The sequence below is a fragment of the Haliotis rufescens genome, unplaced genomic scaffold, assembly GCF_023055435.1.
Source record: "Haliotis rufescens isolate VD_foot unplaced genomic scaffold, xgHalRufe1.0.p SCAF_7, whole genome shotgun sequence".
NCBI classification, from domain to species: Eukaryota; Metazoa; Mollusca; class Gastropoda; order Lepetellida; family Haliotidae; genus Haliotis; species Haliotis rufescens.
In genome coordinates, this window is record NW_025964361.1 from 39,118,243 (window position 1) to 39,137,918 (window position 19,676).

The following is a 19,676-nucleotide window of genomic DNA, read 5'->3' on the forward strand; positions in this document are numbered from 1 at the left end:
GGTGATTTTTCAGAGTGACTATGTCAACTTAATTGCGTGAAATATATTGAAAATCGATTAATTAGATGTGAAAAACACAATAATTGCTGCACAATTTAGACCAATGACGACAGAATTGCCATCGCATACTGAAAGAAAATAAATGTAATTTAAAAATAAACTTTATCTTCATTGATCTTACAGCTTCTAAAATGTTCTTTAACATATAGTTTAGATGCGTTAATACTTGTCGTCACTAACCATCAAATGGTACTCACACAATGCAGGGGTAAAAGTCATGAGTTGTCAAGTGTTTAGTTTTTAATAATAAGGGACCCGGGAAGATTCCGGGGTAGAATAGATCTTCAGCAACCCATGCTTGTCGTAAAAGGCGACTAACGGGATGGGGTGGTCAGGCTCGCTGACTTGGTTGATGCATGTCACCGATCCCAATTGCGTGGATCGATGCTCATGATATTAATCACTGGATTGTCTTGTCCAGACTCGATGGTTTACAGACTGCCGTCATATAGCTGGAATATTGCTGAGTGCGGCGTTAAACTACAAACCAACCAAACCAATTGATAATAAGGACATTCGTTCCAGAACGCTACATCATGACAGAGACAAATTATGAAAACACGTCAGGTATAAATGTTAAGTATCACTTTAAATTGCAGGTGAACGCATCACGTTAAAAAACCATACATCTTTTAATTGAACATTAATGGCGTTCACTGCCACTTACATATGTTACGCAAATTATTAACGGACATGCCCCCGACCCCTTCATTTAGGCTAATGATTAAAAAAACACATATATCTTGCGACTGAGGTGAGTACAATTAACCCTATGTCAATCAACCAGATGTTCTGTGGCCATATTTAGCATTTTCATGTTATATCAGTGCTATCAAATGTGAAGTTCATTGCAATTTGATATATGGCGCGATTGTCCGCTCGGGATTACCTGTTGGCAACTTGCCAGTAACATGACACATGTTTGTCGTATTGTTTACGTATCTCATAAATAGATATATACAACTGTCCGCCCACCAGTTAGAATAGCATTCATAACGATCAATACTTCAGTAATGTCAAAGTACTTCAGTGTAGCCAACGGTATAATATATGTGCATGCATGTTGATAATAATTAAGGCATTAATATTGTGTTAAACACGAAATGTATATTGTTCACATTTCATGATTATATACTTTGCATGACTGACGATTGTTATGGTGCATGGTCGGTGTCCTCCCATTAGTTAGACGTCCCAATGGTTAGACAGCTTATAACATGTACATATAGTCCTTAACTACCGGGAAACAAAAAAAAATATACACCCATGTCTAATTGTGGCTAAAAATGAAACAAACTGGACGATGATGTATTTGATTCGGGTATAGTTGTGTTTGGACCTCAAGTTTGTAGTGGTCTGCGACTGTTTTCAGCCTAATAACGTTTTGCTAACATTTTTATTTTTTTTGTCAAATCCAGTTTTCAAGTTTATACTTTCTTTTGCCTGGCAGTTTTTATCTGGCCTGTGTGTGAGTTAAGTATGATGATGTTCGCAATGCGCATGGAACAGTTGTGACGCATTTGATTGATAACGCTAATTATCATTACGTTTCTTTCAGTGGTATGTACAACTAGAATATATGTTTTGCAAAGTCATCACTCTTCTTCAAACCAAATGATTTTTTCTTATGGGGTATATGTAACTATTGTATTTGAACTCCGAAACATGAGACATGAACTGAGGTGAGGTGAATTAGGGTTTGTGACGTCACGTTCAAGATTATTGTACTTATATATAGTGACGTGTGAGTGGCTGTTTGTGCTAGTCCACTGGGATACCATGCCGAAATTTAAATGGGATACCCCCCCTCAGACAAAATATACTGACTGGAGCCGACCAGTCATTGTTTTATCGCCGCAATGCCGAGCGCCAGGCAAGGTTACAACAAGTACCATCTTTTAACGTCTTTCGTTATGTGACGCGATCGGGGACCGAACCACCGACTTTCCGTTTTCCGAGAAGACGCTCTATCCACTACACCACGGATGCGGTCTCCATCAGACATGATCAGATATACTGGGGAGGCGTGGGCCTATAGTATATTATAGTGTATATTTGTATAGCTTTGACCGGCAATGGTATGGTTGTTTCCAACATAAATGTGGTTTAAATCAGTTCGCGGAACATAAATGACAACATTTACTAGAGGAAAGTAGGAATCTGTATTTTCGCAAACGCGTAATGAAACAAAAGATCCTTTGCTTCTTTGGAAAGACCACGACACCTCCAACGGTTATCTCCCCTTGACGGTAGCGGTGGACATAAGCTTGATTCTGAACTCAAGTCTCAACTTATCTTCATTAGCCATTAGCCATGCATGAAATGCCAACGTTCCCAAATACTTTAGATGTCACCAAAAGACAACTACAAATCGTTCGGTTACTCACGTCAGTGTCCAGTAATTTGCCATCCTGCAACACGGGAACGTTTCTTTTTTAATATTCTCGTAATTGGCTTCAAATGCTGTTGATAAGGACCAACCATATTTCATAACTTTAATCATCCTTATGGTCGCCTTTCAATCCATCGATTTATAATCCTTGGATTCAATTTGTATTTCTTTCCCTGTTTTAGATTTTATTAAATTTTATGTATATGTAACTTGAAAGTAACTAAGTAATTTAATTCAGCCTTATAATAAGTATATGAACTTAAACGTTTAATTTCATCTACACACGTGCATTAATTAATGTATCTTTGAAGGTATAAATTCCTGAGCCGAAACACACAAGTACTTTGCTAAAAAAACATGCCCCTAATTTTCTGTTTGAAATTAGATTAGTGGCAATTATCTACATATTTGAGGGCGATTTAATCATTGTTTAAATTTTTAAAGTATTATATCCACACGCTCGTGTTACCGACGAGCTTTTTGTAATCTTTGAAAGCGGATTCCACCTGTGAACGATGGTGCAGGAGCGATTAGCACGACTAATTGGGATCTAATTATTGATTAGGACTTGTAATTATAATTAAGGTGTCTGATTAGCATATACCCCGGCCTTCGAGTGTCTGTAATAACACTTGTAAATTATACCTTTCTCCATATACCATCTGTAAGTGGCACTTGATTGATAAAAGTATTATATTATTAATAAAAAAATAAAGAAGTTGAAAAATCCATCGACAGTTGTACGACACAGTCATGTATACTGGCTCCGCCCGTATATTCTACTTTAAAAGAGAGACCTCGTCTACTACAATAACGTTTGCTCTTCTATATCTTAAGGCTCACCAGTCTCCCCAATGTTACACATCCTGAAGCTCTGATAACAATAAGATGATTTACCTATAAACTATCAAATACCCCCGGTAAGAGTGTTTGATAGTAAAAAGCAGACAATTTCATTTCAACTTTAGATTCCCATGCGGAAAAAGTTGTGAAAAATTGACAACATCAGCAAGCTGTGTTTCTACGAATGTATTATGTTCTCTTCGTGTTGCTGTTTTGAAATGAAACGTTCATGGACATAAAATCCAGCTTATTTTTCAAAACACACTTTTTACTTTTACCCACTGTAATCCCTGGAAGATAAGGAAACGTATTCACCTGTGCACTAAATAAGACCTGACATAGTGAACTGGACGTACTAAGACCCGCGTATCCCATGGGGGATTAGGCGCTATTTACACCTGTGTAATAGAAACTGTGTACGACTTAACGCTGCTATACTGGGCTTTATGACTATTATATGTAAATATTTCAGCGTATGTGATACTTTTCTGTGTATTCCGTCGTAACATGTTCCACTGACGGATGTCAGCGTGAGGTTGATGCGACTCAGTCGCCCCACACCCACAATCATCGAATTCCTTAGTCGTGTAATATGATCATCTATTGTCCAAGCTTTGTTTACCACCTGTTCTTAAATGTAGGAATTTATTGTCTTACCAAAGTTTGTTTATCTGTCAACCACGGATACCGCTCAGCCCAGTGGCGATTTTCGCTGTGTTAAGCTGGACTTAACCAGCAAATGAATCAATAACTATTAATTTGGTGTTTTGACGCCAGATCTAACCAGCATCCGACCCAAGTAATAGATTCTTAGCTTTTTCGTAAACCTCTTTAATCCCTTAACTAAATATACCTAATACGCAGCCAGCAGGAGAGAGCAAGCTGGTATTTGCCGTGAAAGGGACGCGAATGATTGACATTCTTTTCGTGTGCTGACAAGCCAATCAGAATGCGTACGGCGGAGAAGTAATCTAACAAGCCCCGCCCCCCTCACGCTGTAGTAGATCGCCAGCGTAGAGGTTCACAATTGAAGTGGGACTCTACGCTTCTGTACACTCAAGTCTGCTGGGAGACTGACCGAGTTTGAGTCAAATACTAGCAGTTTTACTACCCGAGTGAGCGACAGTCGTGTTGCGTGTTTTCATGTGGAGTATGTGCAGGTGGATATCGGCGTTATAGCACATGTGTTGTACGATGTATTATGACAGTTGATGGCCCCGTACACTGTCCTGTGATCACGGCAAGTTTCGGTAGTTCAAAGGAGCGATTGGACTTCTTACCCCACGGTATGGTGGTTGTACCAGGACTAGTGATGTCCAATCGTCCACGACTTCATATTCCAAATGGATATAAACATTACGACACTTCGTCGCGTCTTGAACAACGATACGGACATAGAGAAGCTAGTGCATATGAAAGAATGGTTTATTCTCCGTCAAAGATGCATGTTGATCCTTGGAACTCCAGTGCTGTGAAACTTAGTTTTTTGATTGGGAATGGCCCTGATCCCGACCCCCGTGACAACTGTCGCCTGGTGTCTCAGTCCGTGACAGATCTGAGAGTACGAGAAGACAGTGGGGTGCCTCTCTGGGTGTCGGACCCCCGGGGTGGGGACAGAGGGGCGTCTATCTCGGATGGAGAGGAAGAATATGTGACCTTGGACTATAACTACAACCCTCGTGGTAGTGCACCAACAACCCCACGGGGGAGTGGCCCTACTACCCCACGGGCTAGTGGTACCCCCCTCCCCACGGGCCAGTGGCACCCCCTCCCCTCGGGGATATCACACAATACAGACGAACCGCCATAGACATAGCTACAACCCTGGGTATATAAACCGTGAACTGTACCCAAACCCCAGGGCTAATCATATGCTAACGCAGACTCGACCCCCGATGGTTTCAAGGCACCAGTCTGTGGAAAATGATACTAGTGTGGAAACGTTACAACGTAAAAAGACAAATGCGCTGCGGAAAGTCGCGGAAACATTCGGACTCGCGCGTGCCCCTAAGGGCGTAGAGACTGATTGCGGGGAAGAAGGGAATGTGAGACGAAAACGAAGCAGATCTCTCCCCGATCTTCAGGCTGACGGGACAGAGAATGTTAGTTGTTATAGTGATGATGAGGATGGTGATGACTTTGGGTTCCGTAATTCCCCCTACTCTAGTGCAGCGTCTAATTGCTCCCCCTCCCCTTCTACAGCCTCCCCCGGTATGCTCAAGGCCAAGTCGCCGTCACCAGGCCGACGAAAGATCCTCCCCAAACGATGGCGCAGCAAAACCAAACCCGTTCCCAACGTGACCGCGTCTTCCCTCTGGAGCCCAGAGGTAGGTGAAATGTTTGCTTTGCATGATTTCTTATATCCCGTACATGTACAGATGTAAACTACCGATGTACACAAGTAGGTGAATTTTACAACGTCTTATGAGACCCGTGAGTCTTATGAGACCCGTGAAGATCCGGGGTAGAATAGGTCTTCAGCAACCCATGCTTGCCGTAAAAGGCGACTATGCCTGTCGTTAAAGGCGACTATGCCTGTCGTTAAAGGCGACTAACGGGATCGGGTGATCAGGCTCGCTGACTTGGTTGATACATGTCATCGTATCCCAATTGCGTGGATCGATGCCCATGATATTAATCACTGGATTGTCTGGTCCAGACTCGATTATTTACACACCGCCGTCATATAGCTGGAATTATGCTGAGTGCGGCGCTAAGCAATCAACCAACCTACTTATGACCACGTACATGATCACATACACGTACAGTACGCACGTACACATGGGTAAAGATGCATGGATTCTCCATAACACGAGCCATACCTACGTCAGGGGTAAGGTGGAATCCCATAAGGTCTGTCACTCATACGTCAAGGATTCACACACACCCGCGGAAGGTTGGATCCCCCAAAACGCCAACCACAGATATTTCAAGAGTGAGATAGAAAGCCCCAAACTACAGCCACGCATATGTCAAGGATTCACGCCAGGGTAAGCCCCCCCCCCCCCCCCCCCCCCCCCACACACACACACACCACCCGAAATGCCAGCCACTAATACGTCAAGGTTGAGGTGGAATCCCCAAAACGCCAGCTACACATACGTCAAGGATTCATACACACGCCAGGGTAAGGTGAAATCCCCCCCCCCCCCCCCCCCCCCAAACACCAGCCACGCATACGTCAAGGATTCATACACACGCCAGGGTAAGAAGAAATCCCCCAAAACACCAACCACGCATACGTCAAGGATTCACATACGTCAGGGAGACTTCTCCCGTATTTGCAATTAAACATACGTCCTGCAGTGGCCGAAAGCTCCATGTCCATTGCTCCGTGCAAATATTTCAACACACGTTATGTTTCTTGTGCTGTTGACTCACCTGCTCCGAAAGCTGACTTTGTTTATTTCCTCATTCCGTACGGAGTCAGGTTAAGAATTTTCCAAATGTCGGTGCACAAGGCACGATCCCTCTATATTTATTCCCAACCTTATGTTCATCATAAGTCATGTAATGTTTCAATGAATTTACGGAACAGTTCAACATAAATGAGTTATCATCGTTATGGTTGCTGAATGCATGTATATTTCGTTGGCAGAATCTATTATTATTATTATGATGATGATGATGATGATTATTATTATTTATTTTTTTTTTATTATTATTTTCATGTGACTGTGAACTGTACATTCTTGTGTGTAGTCCTTGTACTACTGATCCTTCTATTTCACATACATCATAATTTTAATAACTCCTTTGGTAAACATTCGATCAAAACACTTTGAACCTTGCAACTCCAAAACACAAACAACACACTGTCATTTCATGTTCAATAACATATTGTCGTTTACTCCCAATAATCACTCACACACGTATAATGACGTGAAGATTTGGCGCATTGTTCCGCATGACCGACTTACAGCGCCAGCAGGGCTGAGCGTGACGTGGGATGCTATCAAAGGTGCCGACCATATCATGACATTGCTGAGTCGGCGATAACAACCAGACGAATCCCCGTGAACATTTTGCCACAAAACATGCAATACTAATATTTGTGGAATAGAATAGACAATGCAGGCTACGCTTTACTGCTCTATTGTTATGTTGCATTATTTTTCCATGAGTCACGTTTAGTTTTATGTTGGTTCTATACGCGCTCGGTTTAACACACATTACAGATATTATTTAGGCCAGTATGAATGTAAGTGTTATTTTTCTATACATACTGATTGTCGTTAAATGGCTTTATTTTTTCAACAAATTACGGCACACCTGAAGTATTTCTATAAAAATGTAACCCATGTCGAAGGGAAGAGTGAGCGAATGGCTAATAATTTTACACGACTACTAATACGACAACAGGAATACTTTATCCGGGCAGAAATCAAACCACTTTACCGGGCACGAAAAAGGTAGATTGAGTCGATATCAGTATGACAAGGAAATCAGTTGATACTGGTGTGATATTAGCTGCATCACCCGAGCCGGTTACCTATCACTGTTATCACGAACACATCTGCACATCAGAGCGACCGCTCACCGCCTGATTGGTCAACATTATGTAATGAGATGCAGTCGTCTGCTCTGAAGTCTTGAAGGTCATCGGACCTTTTCGTTTTGTTTAAATAACCAGTCATCAGGTAAACATCCAGAATTATGCCCACCCTAGTCACCGAAACAGACGTCACGTATCTGATACTGACATATGATAACAGGGTAGTGCAGTTTCTACAGTCAACAAAGATGACCTTGACCCTCGATAACGTCACTGACGTAACCAAGGGAAGTTACTATGGCGACTGTACTGGGTAAATGTTTACATATACATCGTATCGATTTGGAATTGTACTATTATGATGAGTATATATAATGTAGAATGTGTTGTACATCACGACACCGCTAACGTAGGCCAATAGAGAGACAACTGTTGGGTTGAACAAAGTCGCTGATCGTACGTTTAAAGACACGAGCGCTTGTGCATTATTTTGATGAGAGTTTACAAATTCGACTTTTCATTTTCTGAATCGGATTTGTGCTCTGAGTTGATTAAAATTCCTATACAACGAATCTGAGTCGGTTCCAAAACATGTGCACACAATGTTATTCTCAGGGGTTGTAAAAAATGAGAGGCTTCTCCCAAAAAACGTGGGCACTGCTTGGAGAGATAACACGTGTTGTTTTCCCCGTCTGGCTCTCATCAGGAGCGGTCAGTGCGGGGGACCTCACGTGAGCAGCGTCCTCCCATTGTTCCCCCCTTCCGTCTGGGGAGAGAGGCGGACACGGGGGTCATTGCAGGAACGCGAAGGGTCACTTGGGAGGCTCAGGTAATGGAATAAGGGGACAGGGGTCTAAGGCATCATTGTAATAATGGCGAGAGCAGGGGGTCCAGAAATGAAAATGAGCATGATAGGGGTGGAGTGTGGGTGGAGGATAGTATGAGGTTTTCATGATAGGGGTGGGGTGTGGGTGGAGGATAGTATGGGGTTTTCATGATAGGGGTGGGAAGCGAGGAGAGGATGGTATGAATATGTAGCTGCACGAATTAGAAATAAAATAAGGTCACATTCAACGGATGCGGGAAGCTGAAGGGGTCATCCTAGCTTCTGCTCAAGTATCTATGTACGCTTGCTATGATCCCAAGTGACATCCAAAATGCCACCTATTCAACAATATTAACCTGGCCTCGTTTCACCAAACGATACCAGCTCCACGACTTAAAGAATGGGAGTTACGATCGTCGTTATGTTAAAATCGGTTTGTGGAACGAGGCCTAATAGAGAATCTTGTTCTATATTTCTCTGTGTTCTCACAAACAAAGGGTCACTACACACGCTTACATTCTTACGTGTCCCAATTCAAATTTCAAATTCTAGTGAAAATAGATATGTAAACACGATCCCCTGTGAACAAAATGCATAAATGGAGCTCCTCAACCAAATCCTTGGTGTCATAAACCGCAGAGAATGAAAGGAAGCCATGCATAATTTCTCGGTGGGTGAATCCCAACCTTTGCAAAGCGTCCATCACAGAGAGCCAGCATATGCCAAGGGTTTTCACGTTTTACCACAAGGTAGTTTTTGCTAACACGGAGACGTTTGGGGATTGAACTGGTACAGTTTTTGTGTGCCGTGTGTTGCTAAATGCTGCAAGCCACGTGGCTCTGTGTTTGTCGCCAAACAGTGGTGTCATTAACAATCGCTTCTCAGGCGTCAGTGAACCAACACGCGGATGTGAGCCTGTGGTAAACACAATGCTGGAAAGAAATAAAGGATAGGAGCGGGAACGTAGGGCCTGGGTCAACTAAATTACCTACCTAATTGAATTAATGCTTTTGAAAACATTGCGTTTCGTTCAAAATGATGTGTACCTTTTGTTAACAAATTACCCTTAGGGTAATGTTTTCTTCGTCACTGCCCTGCTAACAAAGCTAGCATAGTATTAATGCTATACGACTGTATGCGACCCGTTCCACAAAGCGGCCGTAGCGCTATGTGATCTTAACTACTAGAGACACAAGAGAATAAATTCAAAAATGAACTCAATTGAAATGATTTGGCAAGTCTAGATTGCTTCAGCTTGAAATTAAGCATTGTTCTGGGCTCCATTTGGATTTTATTTTGTAGATATATTATTTTTTAATACGGTATATTTATCTCTGGGCCTAAATGCTAGTCTACTCCCATGCTTTAAAATAGACTTGCGACAGTCGTAGCGTAGCGCCTTGATGGCTTCAAGGAACGGGACCCTAATTCAAGAACATCGATAAAAAGATGTCATAACGCAAAGTCGCTATGTGGCTGAAATAATGCCGATGCGACGTAAAGATTTAACTCACTCACCCTTAGCGCAAAAATCTTGTATACAATCATGAATGTGTATATTTGACACAAACAAATATAACATTGGCTTTTGAAAGACTATACCTGTATGAAATGATTTTAAAAAGAAGAAGAAATATTTTTTTAATTCTTAAGTTCATGTTTTCCTCATAACAGGGAGCCCCCAACTACAAAAGTCAAGAATTGTATTGTTCAGAACACCCGTATAGAACAGGGTACAAACTCGCTACATTGGAGTAAATATAATTATAGACATGAAAGGTAATTACTACGTATGTGCAATATGTCGGACCCGATCTTGGTGTCCCCTGTCGTGATATTGCTGAAATAATGTTAAAACCATGACCACTAGCTATTTAATCAGCTGTAGCTACTTGAATATCACCTCTCTTGTAAACACGGCTTGGTTAAGTTTGGGAACCGCCATGGCACTTGGCACTATCAGCACCCCCGAGATAACACATCACCCCTCCTCACACCCGGGGGTAATAAATTATAGGGGTGGGGCTGACCACCGGCTACCAGGTGGAACGCTGACCATGAAACGCCCCCTCCTTACGCTGTGGCTAGAACGCTTAGTACCTTTGAGTGACCAAATCTCAGGCCATTCTTCACTTTAGTCTTGTCGAATACTTAATGATTACTTAGGCCTTGGTGTTATGAAAGCGGTATCCGTGCGAAGATTTAGCTCAAAATCGCAGGTTAGGGTAATTCTATCGCGTACCACTAATGCCATCGGGTTTACATGGATACGGGTAGTTAGCATGCTTTTAGATGTTTCTAGGTAAGATTGGTATCAATTTCCTAAATATTGTTGTGAGTTGATTTAACGCCGCTTTGAACAGTATTCCAGTTATATTCAGGCGTATCAGCTTGATGTGGGAGGAAAGCCCGAAGTGATGCAAGTCTCCGACGTTTACCAGTGTCATGGATCTTCAATCTGTCAACACCCCGTGATTCCGATCTAAATGGTAATCTCGTCTCGTGTATAGGTTTGTTTGACAGACAGACCGATTTTATTCACCATATAGCCAAAGGCCGAAAATGCATACACTATAGAGTCGTTGTCGTTACAGGAATGTACAAACGAAATTCAATGTATCAAATAAATTGATCAGACAGTCAATTACGTTATTAGGGTAGATTGTTAACATGAGGGTAGGCGGGTACACGTCACGAAACACCAAGAGGTTTTAAACCTGAATCATACATAGTACAAAGACTCCCGGCAGGGTTTTACCTCGTAGACCGTCAGTACTTGCTGTTCAACATACCGAAGTTCCGCGTCGTTGAGAGTGCAGGTATTGATGTTCAAATTGTTTCCAAAACATGCCTCGCCTGAGCTATTTTCAATTGATTTGGCTATGAAAAGCTATCAAAGCTATTTCGACTCCTCGACGATATATATAGAATAGTTTTGTCCTATTATGTTTTTTTGTATAATAACAATGTTAACACTTTCAATTAACTACATAATACACAGTAAACGTTTCAATACTTCTATAATGTTTAACCTCGGCACCACGTGGCTTTAGACAGACACACCGATTGGATGACACCGATTGGATGGTACCGGGTCATGGGTTACGGTGACGGTAATTGCCAGATATTTATCTCCTAGACTGAACAGTAAAGTAACGCAACGCTGCCTTCGTGACACACCTTAACACTCAACCCTCCAATAGAGATATCTACTCTCTTGGAAAGTCTTAAAGGTTAACCATATGTGTTGTAAAATGTCAGGTCGAAGTGAACAGTCATTAAATGTTATCTCCTTTTCTGTGGACAAAATGCCAGTTTTTGCCAGTACCGTGAGAACGTGGTGTTATTTGGACTAAAAATAATTCAGTGAAATTATGATTGTGTAGTTTCCCATCATTAGACGAACCACCTCCTTGATAACCAGGCGTTGTAAACAAGTGTATCATTAAAGAGGCTTACACTAAAGAGAGCCCCATTGTTATCTCGTGTTGTGTGTTGTACGCCTGCCTTGTGTATTTTAGCCTAACACAAGTCTTTAAACCTGCGCCATGATATATATATATATATATATATATATATATATATATATAACCTGGGCAATTCTTGATCAGACTAAACCAAGTCTAGTTTCCTGAAACAGCAGAAGAGGAAAGGTTCTTTTGAAGAAAAAATACCATTACAGTAACTACGTTTGTAACGCACACGCTTATAACGAACTGACAGATGTAACGAACTTATTTTTTAGTCATTAGCCATTTGTTGTATATATGCTGTATACATGCTTATTACGAACTACGGTATTTACGAACTAACATTAGTGGTCCCTTTGAGTTCGTTATATCCGTAGTTTACTATATATTAAAAACACGTTTTCATAAACTAAATGTTAGTCTTATAAGTCCCCAGTCGTGTATTTTGTTGGCATTTCATGCCGATAGCCTTGGGTTCTCCACCCTTAGATTCTCTGTAGACTTTGGAAAGCAACAGAGTATGTTAAGACTGTCAGAAGAACATGATTGAAACATACCTGCAAACAAAAAAGGTTTTGTTTTTTAAGAAAAGTTATCGTCTTAGCCAATATTCTTGCAGTATGTTACACATTGTAGCCATGTGGGAAATCGAAACAGGGCCTACGACGTGACAGACCAACGCGCTGACCACTTTGCTACCTCACCGCCCCTTACGACCATTATTTGTTTCTGTATACAGACCAGAATACAAGTGATGTTTTGTCATGAATATCAATAAACCGTTGATGATAGTAATGATGAATGATAATATCAAGGACATCCTTATTCACTGGTACAACTTTGTATGTTTCTAGTGGCGGCAAGTCTGCCTCAACCACTGTTCGTTTAATGTCATCTGATAGACATTTTGTCCGTTCGAAACTAAACCCAGCGTGTTATATTTTATTCTGAAAGTCGAGTAATTAAGGCAATATGATTCATGGAATCCTCACAATAAATCTCATATCATCGATATGGGATGAAGGTAGAACTTTTTGACTCAACATCAAAGACCATATCTCGCTCGTTATTTAAGGGATGTCCTTAAAATATATCTACATTAATGCCCACTCAAGCCCTTAATCGTGACCTTGACTAACGATTGACCTCGTATAATGAACCATCATAGAGGACCGTCAGACGAATGCCGTTAATGGGCTTCACCGTCCGCAGGGGTTGTCTGGGAACTTATACTTTAATAGCGCATGGGCTTACAATGGTGGGGGTCCGGTAAAGGTGTATACCTTGATAAACAATAATAGGCATGTCCTGGTAGATAATACAGGTGAAAGCCGACCCACCCTGTGTGTGTCCTCCCCGCGTGGCCCGGCGTTCGTAAAAGACAATGGTTAAGGTGAATGTGGAACCCCTAGTGATTTCATCAGTGGACCCTGTCAGGCCTGTTACAGGCGGTGCCGTGCATCTGGAGAGTTCAGTTAATGGTTGTTTACTAACTAGCAATGTTTGCTTCACAAATAGCCCGGTAACCCGATAAGCCGTCATTAGAATTTATTCATAAACAGATCTCATTATCAAACAAGGGGGGCCACCCCACTGGAGGATACACTGCTGTGTAGAATACCGACGGAAAGAGGGCAGTGCCTAAAGTAACGTTTTTGGCATGATAATGTATATGTACGCCCACAGTATGACAAATGATTGTTAAACAAGGGATGGGTGAGCATGGTTTTACGCCGCTTTTAGCAATATTCCAGCAATATCACGGCGGGGGACACCAGATATGGGCTTCACACATTGTACCTTTGTGGGAAATCGAACCCGGGCCTTCAGCTTGACGAGCGAACGCATTAACCACTAGGCTACCGACCCCAGTCACTCACTGGGACCTCCAGATCTTCACGAGCTCTTACCACAAGCATGTGCCACTGGACACCTATTCTGCCCGGGGTACCACAGGGCGTCAGCTGACAATGTGAACACAAAAGATACGGGTTTTCAGGGCATGAGTCGTTAATAGTTCCGGTTATCACTGATAATGTTTCTAAATTTGTCAGTACCTCACGTGTTTCTTAAGGTTTCACATGCTGGCCAATGTCTGCAACACTTCCCTCCTATATCACGCTGTGATATTAATGAAATATTGTTCAAAGCGGCGTTAACCAAACTCACACTCGTTGTAGTTCCTAATAGTACTCGTTGATATATGTTCCCTTATTTTTGTCCATCGGCATATTAATTCCGCCTAATTAAAAGAAGATAAATGTTTTGGGTTTTTTTATCTTCAAATTTGATGCTCTTGTTTACTTCACATGAAATTTTATTTGAAACGTGACACCAATACAATGTCGGAAGTATACGCAAAACATGTGAATTTGTGACCAGCTGTTGCACGTGTTGCCAGATGGAGTTAGTTTTATCCATTTCAAGCTTTCAAAATCAATCTATCTAGCTGGATCACCTGTCTGATTCAGAATGTAATGTTAATATTTATCATGCCCGGTTAAAATAACAAACTATGGACACGTGTTGCCGTTATTGCGCTGACTTGACAGGCACAGGTGTACACCCGGAAGAGAGAATGAGGAACCCTGGGAAAACATGGCTGTTCAGGAAGACCTATGTGTATGCTGTCAAAAATCTTGTACGCTGACACTTATCATGTCTTTTCCTACGGGTCACGTGACAGGAGTATTGACAACCAAAGTGTAGGCTAGCCTTAGATCGTAAAAAAATCACCTGGCGCGTTTCCGTCAATCACTTGTGTAATTTGTGAACGATGAATGAAGCCCGGTCGAGCAATGGCGGACGATGTATAGAGCTCATTAACCTGGTCAGATGGTGGTGAATAGATGGGAGGAAACGATGGCTGACTGTGACCCCATGTTGATAGCTGTAGCTCATTCATGGGGATACAGGTTAATAAGATACAATATTGAAAGATAACAAATCTAGACTAGATAAACACTTAATAAACATACACGAATATTCTGTGGAAAATGATAAAAATAACATAAAAGGATATTCACGAGAATAAACTACAATAAACTACGGTTATAACGAACTCAAAGGGACCACTAATTTTAGTTCGTTATAACCGTAGTTCGTTATAGGCAAATATACAGCATAACTACAGCAAATTTTAGGGACCAAAAAGTAAGTTCGTTATATCCGTCAGTTCGTTATAAGCGTGTTCGTTATAACCGTAGTTTACTGTATAATAACATTGCAGTACTGACAAGGGACCAGGTAGGACCAGTCTGTCTCACATTCCCTAGGCCTGAACCGTATTATCTTCCCTTCATACCAGCCCATCCCAGCCCTAACTGACATGCTATAGCCCTAAATGAAGCAAGTTCTTCTCACTCACGTCACCTTTTAAATTTAAATGGCGTTGTTTGTTTCCATAAAAAAATTATGTTTTCAGAGACTAAGCGTAAGGTAGGATAAACGTCTTTACGAAAGAAACCATTAAATGTCACTATGACCAAAACGAATTATTAATGGAAGAACGAGGCAAGAGTTCGCAAATCATGTTATGGAATCCCAATATTGATATGAACGTCGTCAAGCGGAAACATCAGTTTTAACTGTTCGATACACCCGGAATTGCCTCTGGGTATGTATATACCTATGTATTGGACATAAATACAATCATGACGATAGCCATTCATGTCCCAATGGGGTACAGACCATACTGAAGGCCCTAAGCTTAGAAATAGAGGATTTACTATGTAGAGACGTACGGGACCTTGAAGGGCAGGTCAGAGCTTACGGCTACCCACTGCCCGAGAACAATACGCACGTCTCCCTTCCACATGCCAAGACCAATCTCGGGGGGTGGTGAATAGCCACTTAACGCTTGACCCCCTGGGGTCGGGTAAACACTTTTGACGTGTACTCCATGCGCACACATGCACAGTGTTTTTCTTGCTGATATTACTCATGAGTTGACGACATTGTTGGTATCAATGAAGGCGAAAGTATGTTCTATGTTTGGAATGGTGTTGAATCAGGTTTATTATGATTGGGTGAGACACGGGTAGATTGACTTTTGTAAACAAGTGGTGATATCAGGGAGGTCAGATATTTGATAATTTTTTTTGGAAGAAATGGACAGCTGTTTGTAGGTGAAATCAAGACATCCGGGGTTTTAAAACAACATTGACTCACTCACTCAAGGCTCAGTCGCTCATAATCTCAGTAATGGGGAATGGTCATTATTTGTTAAGTCGACGAGACAGATAATTGTTGTTCAAAACATACATTCACCACACGGCAACATAAGACATCAATTTGTCATTCATAACTAATTTAAATTGGGCCATCAAATCGTTGAGGTAGTGGACTCCTACTCCTATCTTGGAGTAGTACTAATGAGGACTGGATCTTTTAAGGCCGCTGTCAATACACTGAGAGGAAAGGCCATGCGAGCATGGTATAAGATCAAAAGTTCACTGAAATCAACTTCTCATCTCCCAGCAGACATTCTCATTCGCTTGTATAATGTCTTAATTGTACCCATTGCGTCATATGGAGCCGAGGTATGGGGCTGCAGCCTTCTAAGACCCTCACATGAAATGTATCATAACTGGTCAAAACAACTATGTAATGAGATCACTATCAAAATAGCAAAACAGATTCTAGGAGTACCAAAAAAGTCGAGTAATATTGGATGCCTCAGTGAATTAGGAATGTACCCTCTTACTTTACAAATATATATGTCCATGTTTAGATATTACCAGCGCCTGAGAGGCTTGGAAGGCGACAGGCTCTTATTCGATGCATACCAGGAGGATATTCTCTTGGCCTCACAAAAAATATCCTGGACATCCTCGATCAAATATATGATGGCACACCTACTTCCAAAATCCAACAGTGAAAATGCCCCTTGCTCAAAATTCTATGAAGCTCTTCAAACAAAATTTAGAAATATATTTCTCATTGAAAGTGACCAAGTAAACACTGATAACTCCCACAAACTTAGGCATCTAGGACTTATTAAAGATAAATTTGAACTTAAGAAGTATGTCTCAGCTGTAAAATGTAAAGATCATAGATTAGCTTTAACCAAATTAAGACTCAGTTGCCATAATCTGGAGATTGAAAGAGGCCGATACACTAACACGCCTGTCGACCAGAGAATATGTAAATTATGTAACCTAAATAAGATAGAAGATGAGAAACACTTCCTTTTGTACTGTCCAAATTATCAGAACGAAAGGCAGATACTTCTTCGAACACTAGACCTCCAAACCTGCAAAAATGATAATAAAATCCTAGCAAATATCCTGAACCCCTGTCCTGAAAGTGCAAAATATGTTTCACAAACTATCTCCGACATGTTTATTAAAAGAACCTCTCTTATAGACAACATCAAGATATGACCTTATGACTATTATTATGTCTTATCTGTACAGTATCAGCATCATTAAAGTACACGCTGCCAGCCACCTCATGATATATATATATATATATATATAAATGTTTATACACTATGAATGAAATAATATGTAATATTTATATATATAATGTACATTATGTATATATACCTCTCATGTTGATAGTTATATTTATTCCATATGTAGTTAGTTTGTACCCTGCCCTACGAGGGTGTTCCGTACAATAAAAATTCTTGATTCTTGATTCTTAACTAGGCCCTGAAGTACCTTCTTTGTGGGTAATCGGGCGCATTAGGTTTGAATATGGCAGGCACTATCTAGGACCATATCTTCCAGGTAAGACAAGGTTATCAGCGGAATATCTCGGGGGTTGAGGTAAATGATCTTCCGATCTAGGAGCTGAATTATCTGAAATAATCTCCTCTGATGCGCACTGTTTATGTATGACTAACTCTAAATGAAGAGACACTTGGTCATTCTGGGAAACAGATCCCCATGACTGTATAAAACAGGTGTTGTTACGCGTCGCAGACGTGTCATGGCGGCCGTGACACGGTAGCAGCGGGGATCAGTTTTGAGGGTGTCAGGTAGCGTTTTCCATGGACTCCTTGGTAACCCTTGATTGGATGGAATTCTGATGTCAGCGGGGTCAGATTCCATCGCTATCCGCCCTCCATGTATGACAGCGGACGACCATAAATATGTCGTCTGCTTTTCTTGTCGTCTGCTTTCTTGGCATGCAAATGCTAGAAAGACAGCTTGGACTTTTGCAGAGGAATGTGCCAGGGGAATATTCAACCTGTTTGGTCAAGTGCGTCAAGTCTTGACCGGACGTTGGGTCACTTGAGACTGTCAGAAAAATACCCTTGGGCGAATGTCCTAAGTCATCCGTCAGCACTGGCCCTTCAAATAATGTGTGACGCAGCACGTCAGTCAGTTTCATAATTGTGATGGTGCAAGATTCTCACATCAGCATGCTTGAAATAAATTGACGTAACAAAATGAACACTATAAGGGAAGCTCCTTACCTCTATTAAATTAGCATTAGTAATCAGCGGGGCTGGAATTCAGTTCTATCCTTCCTACCTAATGAAGCAAGAAGGGGAACGGAGGAAGACTTGATAAAGGAGATTATCCTGTCCCCCATCTCGTCTGCATCTTTGTAGTTGGGTCGATGTACAAACGCTGACGTCGGCACCCTAGGGAGCCGCGCAGGACGCCGACCCCTTTCCCCCCATTGTCTGTCTGGCTACAAAACACTGGGCCAGGAGCGAAACCATTGTTCGGGACCTGACTCGAGGTGGAGGATGACCAACTAGCAACCAAAAACACGAGCAGACGACAATGAGACATTCTCCCCGGAATGCAGATTATTGAAAGGGAACCAGGCGTTAAGTTTTAGAAGCAAAGAGACTATAATTTCCCCGAGAAAATATCTAAAGCGGATTAAACAGTGGATGGAACTTTGGGAGGGGTCGACCCCAGGGACGATTTGTAGGTAGAGGACAATGAAGGAGCAAGGGAGGGGTTGGTTTATTGTTGACAATGGTATCAGGATCTAAAATGAGTTGTTCTCATTTAAATAGGACCGTTATTAATGACCAAGGGTCAGCTGACAAATGGCCAGCGGACTATATATCTCCGACAGCAAGGGAGCGATATCGTAGGGCGTGGTTCCAGCCATTGTGCACCTGACGACGTCGGTAGGGGATGCGTATTGATGTTTGTTCGTATGATATGTGATATCCACCAAATTGAATCCGCAGTGCTTGATTATTTCAGGGTATTTGCATGTCCACAATGGTCCGATAATGGATATTTTGTAGTATTATGTTCCACGAGTCACTGACTCATTCTGTGCGATCGAGGTCGGGTTTATAAGTCAAACACTGAGGGGTTATCTAGTTAGAATTTGATGAAGTACGGAACCAGACCTATCACAGCCTTGCTGTTCTGGGGGAGGATCTGGGCACAGAACGTGCCATTCTCGCTTCATGTTCAATTATTTTATCTTTGTCTGTGCAGGAATGTGTAGATATCAGCGGCGGTCACATTGTCACGCCCGGAGACGTGACAGACTCAAACCCTCCTTTATGAGGGTAACTTGCACGATATTATATATGCTATATTTGCATATGTTATTAGGTACAATAGACCACTCTGCCTCTGTCTGTGTTCTGATGTTCACAGT

The 19,676-nt window shown here is 41.7% G+C and overlaps 1 protein-coding gene across 3 annotated transcripts in view; it reads left to right on the plus strand.

The window, feature by feature from the left end:
• The window catches only part of LOC124144187 (rho GTPase-activating protein 6-like), a 116,165-nt gene that overhangs the window by 45,612 nt on the left and 50,877 nt on the right, over positions 1 to 19,676 (plus strand). For 2 of the 3 annotated variants that reach the window (XM_046513471.2, XM_046513472.2), the window contains exon 2: positions 5,498 to 5,622. In XM_046513471.2, the coding sequence (XP_046369427.2) occupies positions 5,498 to 5,622 (125 nt within the window). Of the gene's footprint in view, positions 1 to 5,166; positions 5,623 to 19,676 lie in introns of those variants that run through there. The other variant, XM_046513470.2, reaches the window with a different exon arrangement.